The following is a 16232-nucleotide window of genomic DNA, read 5'->3' on the forward strand; positions in this document are numbered from 1 at the left end:
ATTCTGTGATATTAAATTAGTCTTCAACAAAGCTGTTAAAATGTCAAAATAGCCTCTCTTCTTCAGAGTAGACCTAATTTTTTTAATTGTGGTGCAATACATAAAACTTGAAATTTGCCATCTTTACCATTTTTAAGTACAGTTCAGGGACATTGAGTACACTTACATTGTTCTGCAATCATCACGACTATCCACCTCCATACCTCCTTTCATCTTGTAGAACTGAAATTCTATGCCCATTAAATAATAACTCCCCATTTTAATTTGGAGTTACATCTCCTCCTTATGTGAGCAAGGAAGTGAAGCACCTTCTTCAGCTACAGAATGGGTCCAAAATACTTTTAACAAAAGACAGATGCTCTCTTCCTAGTGTTGAGTTGTGTAAGTTCTTTACATGTATTGGAAATTAACTCCTTATCAGATGTATTGTTGGCGAATATGTTCTTCCATGCAATAGGTTCCCTTTTCATTTTGCTGATGGTTTCCTTTGCCATGCAGAAGCTTTTAGTTTGATGTAGTCCCATCTGTTTGTTTTTTCCTTTGTTCCCCTTGCCTTAGGGGACACGCTGACAAGAATATTGCTACAAGAGATGTTTGAGATTTTACTGGCTAAGTTTTCTTCTAGGATTTTTATGGTTTTGTGACTTACATTTAAGACCAGTTAAAAAATGGGCAAAAGACCTAAATAGACACTTTAGATGTCTATTGGAGACAAAGAGGACATACAGATGGCCAATAGACATGAAAAAATGCTCAACATGACCAATCACCAGAGAGATGCAAATTAATGCCTCAATGAGCTATCACTGCACACCTGTCAGACTGGCTACCATCAATAAATCAACAAACAACAAGTGCTGGCAAGGATATAGAGAAAAGGGAACGCTCATGCACTGGTGGTGGGAATGCAGACTGGTGCAACCACTGTGGAAAACAGATGGAATTTCCTCAAAAAATTGAAAATGGAATTGCCTTTTGACCCAGAAATCCCACTCCTGGGTATATATCCTAAGAATCCTAATACACCAATTTGAAAGAATATATGCACCCCTATGTCCATAGCAGCATTACTTACAACAGCCAAGTACTGGAAACAACCCAAGTGCCCATCAGTAGATGAGTGTATAAAAAGTTTGTGGTACATTTACACAATGCAACACTGTGTGGCCGTAAGAAAGAAGGAAAATCTTACCTTTCTCAGCAGCATGCAGAGACCTGGAGATTATTATGCTAAGTGAAATAAGCCAGTCAGAAAAAGACAAATACCATATTATCTCATTTGTATATTGAATCTAATGAACAAAATAGAAACAGAAGCATTAAAAAAACATGGAGCAGGCTGAAAGCTGTTAGAGGGGAGGAGAGAGGGAGGGCAGGATGAGAGAAGCTGAAGGGATTAGCCAAAGAACCTATTTGTATGACCATAGACACAGACAACAGTGGGAGCCAGATGGAAGGGGGGCACTGGGTGGAGGGGAGTGGGGTGAAGGAGAATGGGGACATCTGTAATGTCAACAGTAAAAATAAAGTAAAAAACATAGATACTATCATTTCATAACCAAAAACAACACTGACTTTATCAGATGTTAGGTGTTAAATGAAAAAACACTATCCCTGGCACGTAGTAGGTGTTAAAACGGCAAAGGTGTGTATTCTTGACTTGAGTAGCCTTCACCCACAAGATTAAATCAAATGTAAAACAAATATTGTAATCTTTTCAACCCCTTGAAGATTTATGTGTGTGTTTAGTAAGGAAAAGTATATTTGTAATTGTAAGTGTGATAGATTTTAAATTTCTTAAGGACTGAGTCTGTGTATTATTTATTCATCCTTATATGCCCCCTGAGTTTTTAGCATAGTACTTCCAATATAGAAAGCATTCATTAAAAGTTATTGATTTGAATTTATTGTTTAACTGCTATAAAATGGAATTTCTAGCCCATTTGTGCAGAAAAAATTAGAGACTGAGATGAAATTATCCTTCGGAGAAGTTGTACATTGATCTAAATTCACCCTGTCATGTATTCATCCAGTCAATATTTTTTATCTGACATTTATGCCATAAGCTCTGGCTAAGGGATCGGCCCTGTAGCACTAGCATCGATACTGCCACCACCTCTGTATTTGGGCCTCTTCCCGGAAAATGGGAAATCACTGTGGGCAGAGCTACCCCACTCAAAACTCCAGATGGGGAGGAGGAAAAGAAAAATACTCAAGCAATTACCATATAATGGGATTAGTACTAAAAATCACTTAGAAGGGGCACCTAATCTGAATGGGGAGAGTCTGGGAAGGCGTTCTGTGGTGGGATCCCTACACTTCAATCAGTAGAATGAGTGAAGGACAGAGGAAGGGACCAGGAAAAGTGTTCCAGGGAGAGAATGCTGAACAAGCCAGAGCTTAGGGCACAAGAGAGAACTTGTTGGCTTGGAGGAAATGAGAGCAGCTCGGTTTGGCCAAAGGACAAAGAACCAGGCAAGTGGGACAAAGCTAAGGACGGGCCGTGCCAGGTGCCTGACTGCACACAGAGCGGGGATTGGAGGATGGCCACGTCATGCAGAGAAGCAGTAGGAAGCCTGTGGGGTGAGGAAGCATCAGCAGCCCTGTATGAAGAGCCTGCCGCAGAAGCAACATCTCCAGGGAGGAACAACAAGATCTCCGTTTCGGATATGTATCCTTTCCTGGCACTCAAACAAATAAGGCAAACAGGAAGCAGGGGTAAGACCCCAAGGGACTTGAGGAAGTTTGGGCTGGGTAGGGGAGGGGGTGGAGGAGGGAGGGGAAAAGAGATGGAGCATCCACTGATGGAGGAAAAGGCAATGAAAAGAAGGTGACAAGCATCATCCTGTTCACAGTTTTATCCAAGGCCACTTCTGATCACAGTGTGAGTTTAATATAGAATCTGTCCTTTTCCACATTGAGTACTTAGCAAAGCCTTTGAAAAGTGTTTCAGAATATCTCAAAATTATCCACTGGAGAGGCAGGCTCTTGGCATTTAACAATGCCACTGTTCAAAGATGCTCTTTCCTTGTCCTTTTCATGGCACTTGACCTTTCAGTGGAATTCTCTCTGAGCAGTGTGAAAATATCAAAATCAAACCCTACAGAAAAGGACAAGCACTGCAACTAGGTGTCACCTCCCACCCACCACACAGCCACTCACAGACTGGCAGTGTCTCTCAGAGAGGAGAGGCAGAAAAGAGATTAAACTCTACAGTGTCCTCAAGTGGGTTTCCCAAATCAGAACATTCATTCTCTGTTTCAGGGAATTAACAACCACCCTCCCAAAATCCCAAGAGTGTCTTCATGTGGGTCAGTATAGTTGATATTCAATCAAGCGTTAGTATCAGTAAAGAGCACATAAATTGAAAGACACGACCAAAGTATTCAAGAAAATAAAATTAAAGTCAGTCACAAAGGGTCTTTAAAGGGAGCCCACGGACACCCACCCTCGGTGAGAGGGTGAGAAGTCTCTGAATCCAATTCCATTTCTGTAAGAGAAACTAAGATATAATACCTTGGATGTATAGGCCTGCCTGCATCTGTACCCACAAACTTGTCTTTCCTCCTATTGCAATGGGTGAACTTTTCATGCCCTTGTCTAAATCAGTCCCTCTGTTAGCACCTCCGATCCCATCCCCTCATCTGCGCAGAGATACAGCCCTAGTATTTTCTCTCTCTGTCTTCTGCATCATCAGTTTTCCTTTTACTACTGGATCACTGCCAACATGCAGAGAGAGTCACCATCCAGTGGTACACAAGGATGGGTGAGGAGCAGTCAGTCCTGGGTGCAGGTAATGATGGTATGCATTATCTGTTCAGAACTTAAACACAACAATGAAGCTGACTAAAGTCAGTCTGCTTTCTGTAATCACTGTGTGCTGACAGTTCTAAGCCGTGTCTGAAGTAAAATGCCCCGCTTTTTAATTAGCATAGTGTTCTTTCTTTGTCTATTTATTTATTATTTTTTTTAAGAGGGGAATGGAGGGAGAAAAAGAGGGAGGGAAACATCAATGTGTGGTTGCCTCTCACATGCCCCCCACTGGGGACCTGGCCTGCAACCCAGGCATGTGCTCTGACTGGGAATCGAACCAGTGACCATTTGGTTTGTAGCCTGGCAATCAATCCACTGAGCCACACCAGCCCGGGCTAGCATAGTGTTCTAAATAATTGCTGAATTACTGTTGAGTTTCAATAATGCACATGTAAGCTTCAGATATCACATTTTAATGTCTCATCATTTAATAAACATTGTCTTCTACCCAGAAGTTAATTTGGAAACTCCCAGTTACACAGTTGAACCTAGGATGTAGGTGGATTCAGACACACATGTGCATTGGGGAAGTACCTAACAGTCCAGAGTTGCTCAGACTTGCTTCAGCTGCAGTTCTTCTCCGCATCCCCTCTGCTACTTCATGTTCCTGGGTTTAAACCATGGATTCAAAATAAGCAATGATTACAAACATGAGAAACAGAACCTGAGTTACTTCAACTCTGTCATTCTATGTAACCATTTGGAGTTGCTATTTGTGTCTTTAAATTTTTAAAAAGTTATTTTCTTGCCTATGTTCTCCTCTAGGAATTTTTTGGTGCCGTGACTTATATTTAAGCCTTTTATTCACCTTGAATTTATTTTTCTGTATGGTGTAACTTGGTGATCAAGTTTCATTTTTTTGCATGTAGCTGTCCAGATCTTCTAACACCATTTGTTGAAGAGGCTATTTTTACTCCATTTTCTGCTTCTTCTCCCTTTGTTGAATATTAATTGACCGTAGAGACTTGGTTTTATTTCAGGGCTCTCTAATCTGTTCCATTGGTCTATGTGTCTGTTCTTATGCCAGTACCAGGCTGTTTTGATTTCACTGATATGTCCCCTAGAGCAAGGGACATAAAAGAAAAAATAAACAAATGGGATCTCATCAAAATAAAAAGCTTCTGCACAGCTAAAGAAAACAGCATTAAAATGAAAAGAGAACCAAAAGTATGGGAAAACATATTTGCCAATGATAGCTCGACAAGGGTTTGATCTCCAAAATATATAAAGAACTCATACAACTCCACTCCAGGAAGACAAACAACCCAATTAAAAAATTGGGCAAAGGACTTGAACAGACACTTCTCCAAAGAGGACATACAGAGGGCCCCAGAGACACATGAAAAGATGCTCAGCATCACTAGCCATCAGAGAGATCAAATTAAAACCACAATGCGATACCACTTCATACCAGTCAGAATGGCCACCATAAACAAATTAACAAACAAGGGCTGGTGAGGTTCTGGAGAAAAGGGAACCCTAGTGCACTGTTGGTGGGAATGCAGACTGGTGCAGCCACTGTGGAAAACAGTATGGAATTTCCTCAGAAAACTAAAGATGGAACTGCCTTTTGATCCAGTGATTCCACTGCTGGGACTACACCCTAATCCTGAAACACCAATCCAAAAGAACCTATGCATCCCAATGTTCATAGCAGCACAATTTACAATAGCCAAGTGTTGGAAGCAACCTAAGTGCCCATCATTAAATGAATGAATCAAAAAACTATGGTACATTCAGACAATGGAATACTATGCAGCAGAAAGAAAGAAGGAACTCCTCCCCTTTGTGACCACATGGATGAAACTGGAGAGCATTATGCTAGGTGAAATAAGGCAGGTGGCAAAAGACAAATACCATATGATCTCACCTATAAGTGGAACTTAATCAACAAAACAAACAAGCAAGGAAAATATAACCGAAGACATTAAAATTAAGAACAAGCTGACAGTAACCAGAGGGGAGGAGGGAGGGGAAAATGGAGGGAAAAGGGAGAAGGGTTTTCAGAAACAGCTATAAAGGACACATGGACAAAACCAAAGGGGGGTAAGGATCAAGGGTGGGAAGTGAGGATGGCTGGGGTCGGGGGGAGGGAGGGAAATGGAGACAACTGTACTTAAACAAGAATAAAAAAATAGAAAATAAATAAATTTTAAAAAAGTGAAATAGAATGTGAAGGGCAAGGTGTAATATTTTTGCTTGGTAAGTTTTGTTTAGTTACTTTACAATGAAATAGTCATTGTATTTGAGTAATAACATTTTTAAATTTAAATTATATTCTTCTATTTTAATCATTGTTTTAAAACTAAAGAAGGAATCAAGAAAATAAAACATTCCATTAAAGTTGCTTAAATTGTACCTTTTGAATATATTTTTATTTTATTAAAATGCAGTTATTAGCTACTGGGCAACTATTTATATAGAATGTTATTACACCAAACTGTAGCAAAGAACCGAAGTACAAACTGTTAGGTAAATATAAAAGCTATTGAATAAATAATTGTGGTTTTCTTTTTATCCTGTAAAAACTTGGAGGAATATGCAGGTGTTTGCAAGATTGTGAAACAAGCAACTCGTTGATAATTATTCTAAATTTTGTAACAAAATCTAAAGTGAGATCTCCCCACCAACATGAAATGACATTGACATTGTAAATTTTTTCCTGGTGGAGCTCTACCAAGAAAAAATTTAAAGGCAAAACAAGAGGTGGTTGAAGCAATGGCTGAATTTGTAATTAATGAAAACTCAATAAACACAAGCTGGCACATCCAAAGCACCTATGACAGAAACAACACAAGATTCAGATGACATGGAACAGAAAGATGACATAGTCCCATTTTCTGTAATCATTGACAATGAGGAAGAGAAGGGAATGTTCAGCAGGAGTCAACATCAATAATATTAAAAGGAAAAAATGAAGAAGAGACACTAGTAAAGACCAAGACTTTGATCTTAAGCAGGGGAGGGATGTTAAAAAAGATCTCATCCTTGCCAGCTACTGTCCCGATGTTCGTATTTACAATAAAGCCCCTCAAAAATGCCATCTACTATCTTCACACCCGCTTGAGTTGTCTGTCAGGGTCACCAACGACTTGCATGTTGCTAATTTCAACAGTCAATTCTTAGTCCTCCTCTTGCCCTACCTGCAACAGTTGAGGCAGTGGATTACACTTCAGCTAGCTACTCATCTTCAGTCTCTTTTATTGAATCATCCTCCTTTTCCTGACCTTTACACTTCAGAGTCCAAAAACTCAGTTCTCAGACCACTTCTGCTCTTTATATGCACTCAGGTGAGCTCATCCATTCTCAGTTTTTAATACTTATATCTCTAATGCTCCATCTCCAGCCCAGCCCTCTTTTCAATTATACACCCAATTGCTACCTCCTGTCTCCTCTTGGATGTCTAATAGGCATCTTAAAGTTAACACATCCAAACCTGAATTTCTGACTTTCTCCCACAAACCTGCTCTTAAAACAGTCTTCCTTTCTCCATAAAAGATAGCTCCATTTTTTAGTTGTCGGGGCAAAAATCTGGCAGTCATTTTTGGTTCCCGTATTTCCCTCATTCTGGAAACCCCATCCAATCCATCAGCACGCCCATTAGCTCTGTATTTCCAGTGGGTTCTGAGTCTCAGCATTTTTCATCTCCCATCACCATTCCTAGTTACCATCTCCTCTCACTTGAATGATTGCAATTATTTGCTATCTGCCCTCTGTGCTTCTGTTGCTGAGCCCCTTCTATGGCCATAGGATCATGTTAACATGTAGTTCAGTTCATGTCACCCCTTCACACAAAACCTAGTGATTCCTATCTCACTTGGAACAGAATCTAAAGTCCTTTCCATAGCCTACAGAGCCCTGTGTGATCTGCTTCCCTCACCTAACCACAACCTCTCTAATGCCACCTCCCAACCATCCTCCTTGGTTACTCTGCTCCTGCCACCCAGTCCCCAGTCTGCCCACCTTGCCATTCCTCTGATAGGCTAAGAGCACTCCGATTTAAGCACTTTTGCATTAGCAGTTGCCTCTGGGACACACTCTTCTGTGTGTGTCCTTGGTGGCTTTCTTCCTCACTTCTTTCAGGTCTCTGCTAGAATGTCATCTCATCAGAGGACTTCCCTGACCAGCCTACTTAGAATAGCACTCTTCTGCCACTCTGATGCTTATGACACCACCCCCGCCCCCATCGCACCGCATTACAGTCTGTCTACTCATTTGACATCTGTCTATTGTCTGACTTGCTCCACTAATATATCCTCTACAAGAATAGGAATTTACTGTTTTGTGATTGCTTAACCTCAGTACCTAGAAAAATACAGGTGCATAGTCGGCACTCAATAAACATTAGAATCAGCAAGACAACTAATTGGAACAATGCATTTTAAGGTGATTCAATTTGGCCAAATAAGGCAGCCAATATCTTAAACAAGCTCCATTCTTCAGTTTGGAAGACACCTTTGGGAGTGCCTCAGGTGTCTAGCCACATTCACAGACTTACTCATGCTAGAAGATTTGGGGAACTATATTATTCTAACAGTCTTTATAAAAGAGGACAACGCCCAGCCGGAAATATTTCTGAGAAGACAGTGCCGATCTTGAAAAGACAAAGCCCATTTACTGATTTCTAAGGACTAAACAGGGTGAGAAGCCTCGTTCCTGAGTCAAGGTGGCATGGAATATTCTCCTGAAAGCATGTATATGCTTGTTCATACCTAAAAATCTGAAAGAAGAATCCTAGGCTGAAGTTTCTGAGAGACCACATTGACCCTGATACACACAACTGAAGCTCAGAAGTCAAACAGGATGGATTCATTATAATATTTTATAAATCTTTTCAAGTAAGTATATTTAAAGCTCATTAGAACCAGTTTGTTTGATATCTTTTAAGAAGGCACTATTTTCCTGTTTCCTAGTACTTAGAAATATTTAGAGACAAGCATGGTTATTTAAATCTTCAGGACGCGTAAAATTGTAGTCAACAGCATTTTTAGACAAAGCATTAAGAACACTTTAAAATGTTTGTCTAGTGCATTAATTTTAATTATACTCCACTGGACTCAAAATGCTTTGAGATGCTTTACACATTGCCCCCAAGATCTTGTATTGATCATAATACAAGCACCACCTAATTCAAATGCAGTTTCTAAAACTAAGTAGCAGCTTGCATGCGAGCGCCCTCTTCTGTTTCCAGAGTATACTGCAAAATACCTTATATAGAATTCACAGCAATTCCGGTTGGACAAAATGGGCTTTTCAGGACAATGCCCACACACACAATCAAATTCTATATGTAAGTTATCCTCCCACCTGAGGTTTGGAAGGCTGTTCTAGAGAAGATACAGGGGGTAATATGAAGGAAAAGTTGCAATCCCATAAGTCTAATTAATGGCAGTTTGCATTTCTTCCCCAGGAAGTCTCATAGAAATTAACTTCAATCTTTTAAAACATAAATTTTAGGTGGTGAGTATGCAAAAGAGTAAACCAGCGATTTTCAACCAGTGTGCTGCAAGAGGCACACTGGAGTGCAGCAAGGCTTTTTACAACATGCAGTACCGGACTATTTAGTCAGGCGCACTTTCCTCTTTTCCCTTTGTCAAAAAAAAATGACAAAAGTCAACACAATAGCCTTCTGGTGTAAATGAATCAAAATTATACCTATTTTTAAAATCAGATTGCAAAAAAATATGTTTTTTGGTATGCCACAGGTGCCATGAGATGAAATAGGTTAAAAACCGCTGGAGTATACAGATTTTGTATTGTAAAGTCAGACCCCTAAAATCTCTATAGTTACTAAACAATGTTACCACAATGAATTTTTTTAAATGGGGCAACTAGTTTAATCTGTTTTCCTTTTCCTTACAAATGGAACATGATTTTAAAGGCATAATAGAATTACCTGCAACTTTTATCTACGTTATTTTTTGTAACTCAACTATTTGCTTTCTGACCAACAAGTCTGCCTTGCTTTAAAAATTAATTTACAGCCAAATTCATATTTAGATGCCAGTTTGAAGCAGGAACTTTTAAATACAATTGTAACAAGAAAAATCTTTTGTTTCATATACACTGGGAAAATATGCAGGTACTTGCATTGTGTTCCATGGAATTGCCATCAAGAAACTGCTATGGTAAGGTTCAATGCAATACACCCAGCCTTGTGCTGTAGGACCCTGGCTAAGGGTGTAAAAGATCCCTGGAGTAGCTCCAGGGAGTGGGGAGGGGTGGGGACAGAGCAAAATCTAGCGGAAACACCACGTGTACACAAAGTGGGTGAGGTTGATACAAAACAGAAAAGAATTGGTGGATGAGAATTTCAGGAATTTTGTTTCAAATATGATCAGTTTATGACACTTAATCCTTTACTGTTTCTTAGGAATTAGAGCCAAGCCCTGTTAATTCCAATAGTAGCTAAAATGATGCTTAATGATCTGGACTCTATGAAATTTTATTTCCTGCTGCAGTTTTGAAATTTAATTTTAATAGCTTGATAAAAGTTGAATTTCAACACTTGGCACTGAGAGGAGCAGAGTTTGCTACCCCAAAACATGCCTTTTGGGAGGATATTATTTTAAGCTGGTTATTTTTAAGACATAAAAGACTCGGGAATAACCTTTGACCCTCCCCTTGCCTAAAATAATTCAAATAGAGGACCTGCTCCAAGAAGGGAATTATCATCGTGTAGGAGGGTACAGCCAGGGGGCCCCCAAAAGAAGGATTTGTAATGGGGACCAGAACTCAACATGTCCAGGAAATATTAAAAAGATACATAGGGTGTCCTCACCACCACCACCACCACCACCACCCCCCCCCCACACACACACAGGTGTGAGTTGGGGGAAGGGACACATGGAGCAGAGCCATTGTTCTGCATAGCAACAGCTCTGCAGCTAACCTCTGGCATGGTTAACATATCTATAACCTTTAACTGGTTTCATGGATATGTTAAATAGCTGTGGGCATGCTTTGAGCCAGGGAGAAGGGAGTGACTTCCACCCAAGATATAACTGGGAAGCAACTCCCCCTGGTTACAGTGCCTGCGTGGGAACTTGGAGATGATTGGCTCCACACCATGGACCAAGCCTGCCCAGACTCACTGTGGTAGCCTAGTAAAGCTGGAAGGATATGAGAGTTCTGGCAAGTGTAGCCAATTGTGGGAGGAATCGGAAATGGGGCTGCAGAGAAAGATTGGCAGGGGGATTTAAACCCAAACACAGCAGCCATTGAAGAGAGGACCATGCAGCTGTGGCAGTGAAAAGAACCAAGCGCTTTTGACAGAGTGGGGACCCCCACAGCCAAGAGAAGAATCACCACGCAGCTTTAGCTAGAGATCCTGGTGACCCAGCTGATGGTGCCGGGAACTGAGGGAGGCCTACCAGCCGAGCACGGATTACCGGGAAGAACCAGGGGGCTGCCTGAGCCACGGACTCCTATTTCTTTTCCTGAGATATGATACCCAGACTGGGCAAAGGAGGGAAGGAAGGACTGTGTGTGTTTGTGGGTGTTTTCAGGGACTCTGGGATTTTGATGAAGACATTAAGTCATTACTCTTAAGTCTGTATAACTTGAATAAATAACACCTTTCCTTTTCACCAATCTTTAACATGGAGAGCTATAATTCTCTGGTGGAGAGAAAGGTGAACCTAGTAGAGGGGGACCCCAGAAGGGGGGATCAATTCAGTAACATTGTGGGACCCCCTTCCCTGGCAGCCAATCTGGGAAAATCATGGGAGAGCACATGCGCAGTAGCTTTAAAGTAATACAACTACTTGTACATGCTCAGTAAAATCCTGCCAAAACTAGCCAGGAAGAACCCGCCTGGTAAGAATAGAGTACCTCCGGCCCATGAGGTCAATCTCTGCTTGGAGTTGGCCTGCTCCCATGTTCTCTGATATAAACTCTGGGTGTTCGATTCAATTCTTTGTCCCAATCACCAAGAACCTGGTTACTTGTGCCCACCTGTGACAATCGTAGATAACTGGAGTTTGACTGTACTAAGTGTGATGAAGAGGGAGGAACACACCAAGGCCCATTGGACCCCAGTCCTCTGTCCACCGTTAAAGATGGCCCAGCAAACACTTGTTTACAAATGTTTGCTTCTCATCTCCATGTGAATTACCATCCTCCAGTTTGGAATTCCAAACCACTCCCTCCCCCACTTACAGAATTGCTGCATGCACATATGTAATAAACTTGGTTGTTTTCTCCTGTTAATCTGCCTCTTGCCAATTTGATTAGAACAATTTAGAAGAATAGGGAAAATTATTCTCCCCCTCTCCTCACAGGAGCTTTCTCATAAAAACAGTGGGTAGAGAGGTTTGTTAGGTTGGTTGATATTAGGACTGATTTATCTTCAAATCTCTTATGGCCTCTCCCCTCAGCACACACACCTATCTGAAATATATTCTGTACAATTATATAAAAATAGTTTTCTAAATCTTAAAAAATTGTGTTACATGCGTATCATATCTATACTACTAGTTGCCGTTTGAAAATTCCTTAGGATTCTCATGCAGACAAAGTTTGTCCTATTGTCAAAAAAATTGTGGAAGACTGAGTAGTAGGTGTCCCATCAGCTCACTTGTCCAGGTTACCAACACCTTTCCTTGTCCTTACCTTATTCTACAATTCTGTAAGTTTAGAAAACTGGTGACACACATAATACAAGTCTATACAAATGCACATTAATCGTGGGGCAGTGGGGGAAATTGATTATTGACCATTGCCCTGTGGATAGATCCATTTTACATGTATTTGTAAATTCATTTCAGAATTCCTTATTTCCCACAATGTCTCTCTGCTCTTCAAATTCTCCTTGGAACCAGTTGTGACATCTTAACCATTTCTTCATTAGTTAATGAGTTCAGTAAAACACTGGGCACATACTCATATTATTCCTTTAGGAGAGTAATGATTATATCCTCTTTTAAAAGTCATCCTTTCACATCACAAATCACAGTGTGGTGGTGTTATTCTTCTAGGACATGTCAAGCTGCCATGTTCACTGACTCAATAGTGAAGCAGCATACATTTGCCTGACAGAGAGTCGATTGTTTAAGGTTATTGAAATTGATTTCACACCTTTAAAGAATAGCCCCAGACCTTGCAAAAGAAGATGTAAGTCCATCGCACAGCCAGAATCATTTGAAATACATCTTTAATTTTTAAAAACCAATATGCAATCTACCAAATACTTTGTTACACAATTATTAAGGCTCAATCTGTTTTATATTTGTGTTGCTATGACAAAGTAATATTTTAAGTACAATATAATACTTCATCATTATTAAGGAAGGCCTGCTAACTGAATTTATAAGAAAAGGGTACTATCATACACACAGCTTCAGAATGAAGGGACTAAACCCTAGAACTAATATATAAATCAGGTTTTCAAAACACATCCAGCCTTTATTTATGTGCTGAAAAGTATTTGTTCATACCTTTTTAAATGAATACGCTATTTCTATTCCCATAGAAAATGTCCTTAAATTCTGATCTGTACAATTGATCAGGTAATTAATCATCAAGCCATGAATTCATTTACACAGTTAATATGATCCTTTGACTGGTAAGACAACCAGACCTGAACAACCGGAGCAGGTCAGCTAGTCAGACGCTGGTCCAGTCCTTGGAAGCAGGCCATGCATCAGTCACGTGACTGGCCCCTGAATGGTCAAACTCAGAAAGGGTTCATCTACATTACCTAAACTAAAATCCTGGAAAGGAGTAGTTCCTCCTTCACTCTCTTCTGTCCTTCCCAACCTTAAAAGCAGGGGTTTATGTTATTGTAGTTGTTGTCTCTAAGATTATCGTTTACTTTCTAGCAAAGGAGAGTCTACTTCTTAATGTGTAAGTCTAAGTGGACCCTACCTGATTTTTCACTTATAGCACATTTGACCTGCCATTTCTGAGGTCAGAAGAATTGTATAAAAAAGCCTCTCCTCCCTTAAAAGAATGTTAATGTAATGTTAAGTAATGAATATTTAAGGATCCTAATAGATGTGCAAATTAACAATTATGCCATAGCACCCCGCTGTTAATGCTATCAACCTCTGCATTGCAGTGGAAACTCAATTTGGGCTTTAGTCAGCAGTTTGTTACTGTGTTTCCAACAGTGAATCTTGAGATGTTCCTGAAACCTGGATGGCTGAGAAGTAAGTGACCCTAGCAGTGAGGCAGCCACAGATACCAGGCAACCTGTGCAGCATGAGGGGTAATTAATTGAACCCTTGGCTGAAATTATTTCGAGGTGTAAATATTCATTAAGTTCAAGTGAATTGGAGTCTGAGTTGTTTATGGGCAGGATGCCACCAAACAGATTTGAAAGCAACGGCAGTAACTAACCCTGCTGACTTCCCTGGGAGCTGGAGCAGCATCACCTCCAGCCGTCTCCATGCTTGTGTTGAGCAGACTGAAGTCACTCCAGAATGTGCTGCAGCAGATGATGGAGAAAGATGGCAGATTTTTTTTAACATAACGTACATACAGATGTGCCCTCCTATACATCAACAGTGAGTCTCAAGCATATGATATTATGAAGAATGCATCAAGTAGAGTTAAAAAGAGCAATAACAATTCATTTTAACAGTCAACTTTTGCATTGCTTGCTGTTACAGCAAAATAATGAAAAGCAATAAAATCTGCTGATTGATACAAACCATCATACATGTTTGCTTTAATCTGGTTTTGGAACACAGTACAATGAATGTAACACAATATTAAATAAAACATAAGACATAAACTCTGGGCTGACAAATAAATGTTGCTTGGGAGAACATTATTATATCAGGTTGATTCAAAACAAATCTGGTAAATAGAGAAAAATACCTCCTAATAATATTTTAGAGTCAACATAAACTGAAGGTGTATTAATACCAAATGGAGGACTTTGTTTTTCAGGCTAAGAAATATCTAGAATATAGATTTCATAAATTTTTTAATTTGACCTTTTGCTTAAATATTGAAAGGAAATTATAAGCAGAATTGTAACTGTGAATGCCATTGGCTTTTCATTAGAAACCAAGCATTTAGCTAACTGAAGAATAAAATGTCACTTCTTAAAAATCTAGGGAAAATAATCTAGTGCCTTTCCTTTTTCTTTGAAAGAAAAATACTCTAAATTTAGTAGAACTAGCTTAAAATAATCATAATATGAGTTAGACTTCTACTCAAGAAAGGCTTGTGTTAATCACAAATAAAACTTTATCAAAACACATTCTTAAGAGTCTGAACTTTGGGGAAAGATTCATGAACTTTAAAAACTCATCTTTAATGTACATAAATATTTTAACTAGTGTCCAATACTGAGATTCCATTTTTAAAGAAATCTGTCTTAGCGAAAGGCAATAGGTCTTAGTGACTTGTACTAATATATATATATATATCAACAGAAATAGATTTTTGCAACACACATCAGAATGCTAATACATTTTTTAAAATAATAATACCACAAGGGAAAGACAGGTACCAAACACAGCTGATGATTCCTCACAATGTGGTAAGAGGACAGGAAGATAATCATTCAAAATCACAGACACTGCCACATCTCCTCCACTTTAGCTTGTGGTTTCAGCATCATTCTGCGCCTAGCCACATTTCAGAGACGAGCAAGAGGGAAAATTCAGTATTGTGGTTTGTTTCCTCTGATTGGCTCACCCTCCAGGACAGGTGCGGACATAGCAAGAAGTAGGGACTACAGGATAATAAATACGACACCCGGGTAATCCAGAGCACAAAACAATTGGCCACTGAGTAATCAAACCCAAAAACCCTTTAGCCAAGCTGGCTGTTGGGTCACACATTGAGTAACAGCACCTTTGAGTTTCAATAGGAAGCAGAAACATCACACAAATTATAGACACAATTTAGATCAAATGTGTGGGGCACAAACATATCAAAAGCAGAAAATACGTTGTTTGGTTTCAGGTCTAAACTTCTCTAAACACAGCCACTGGACCTGTCCTTAGCCCTCTATTCAGAAGTCATTGCCACTATGCGGCAGCAGAGCTGTGTGTGGTTTCTGTAAATTAACTGTATGAAAAGTGGGTCGTCATCATTCACTCTTGCTACTCCTACTGAGTTATGCAGTCACTGGCTTTATCTGGGTCTTCTCCGTCGATTTTAATCCATTTCTTTTCTATTTCAACCTGTTATACAAAAGCAAAACATGGGCAGCATTAACAAATGCAACACACCATTAGCACGTGCTCTGTCCCAATTCAAATGTGAGGCAAGGACGGTACCCACAGCACCCTCTGCAGGCAGACACAGCCCTCTGCCTTCTCATGCGAGCTCCACAGTGCAAGCAACCCCCTCCACTTTCAGGCAACAGAGTCCCCCACCCCCAATCCTTCCCTCTAGGGTCAAATCTTGAAAAGAACTAAAACTCTCCTGTCTTCTAAGTCAAACATAGTTTGTATAAA

General features: G+C 39.9%; 1 protein-coding gene across 3 annotated transcripts in view; it reads right to left on the reverse strand.

Annotated features, from left to right (window-relative positions):
* Positions 1 to 12950: 12950 nt before the first annotated feature.
* Positions 12951 to 16232, reverse strand: part of STON1 (stonin 1) — a 47828-nt gene continuing 44546 nt past the window's right edge. For all 3 annotated transcript variants that reach the window (XM_045828384.1, XM_045828385.1, XM_045828386.1), the window contains one exon: positions 12951 to 15956. In XM_045828384.1, coding sequence (XP_045684340.1) covers positions 15882 to 15956 — 75 coding nt within the window. In that variant the 3' untranslated portion in view covers positions 12951 to 15881. The remainder of the gene's footprint in view (positions 15957 to 16232) is intronic.

This window comes from Phyllostomus hastatus, unplaced genomic scaffold, assembly GCF_019186645.2.
Source record: "Phyllostomus hastatus isolate PE091 unplaced genomic scaffold, TTU_PhHast_1.1 phas_scaffold_78, whole genome shotgun sequence".
Taxonomy (NCBI): Eukaryota; Metazoa; Chordata; class Mammalia; order Chiroptera; family Phyllostomidae; genus Phyllostomus; species Phyllostomus hastatus.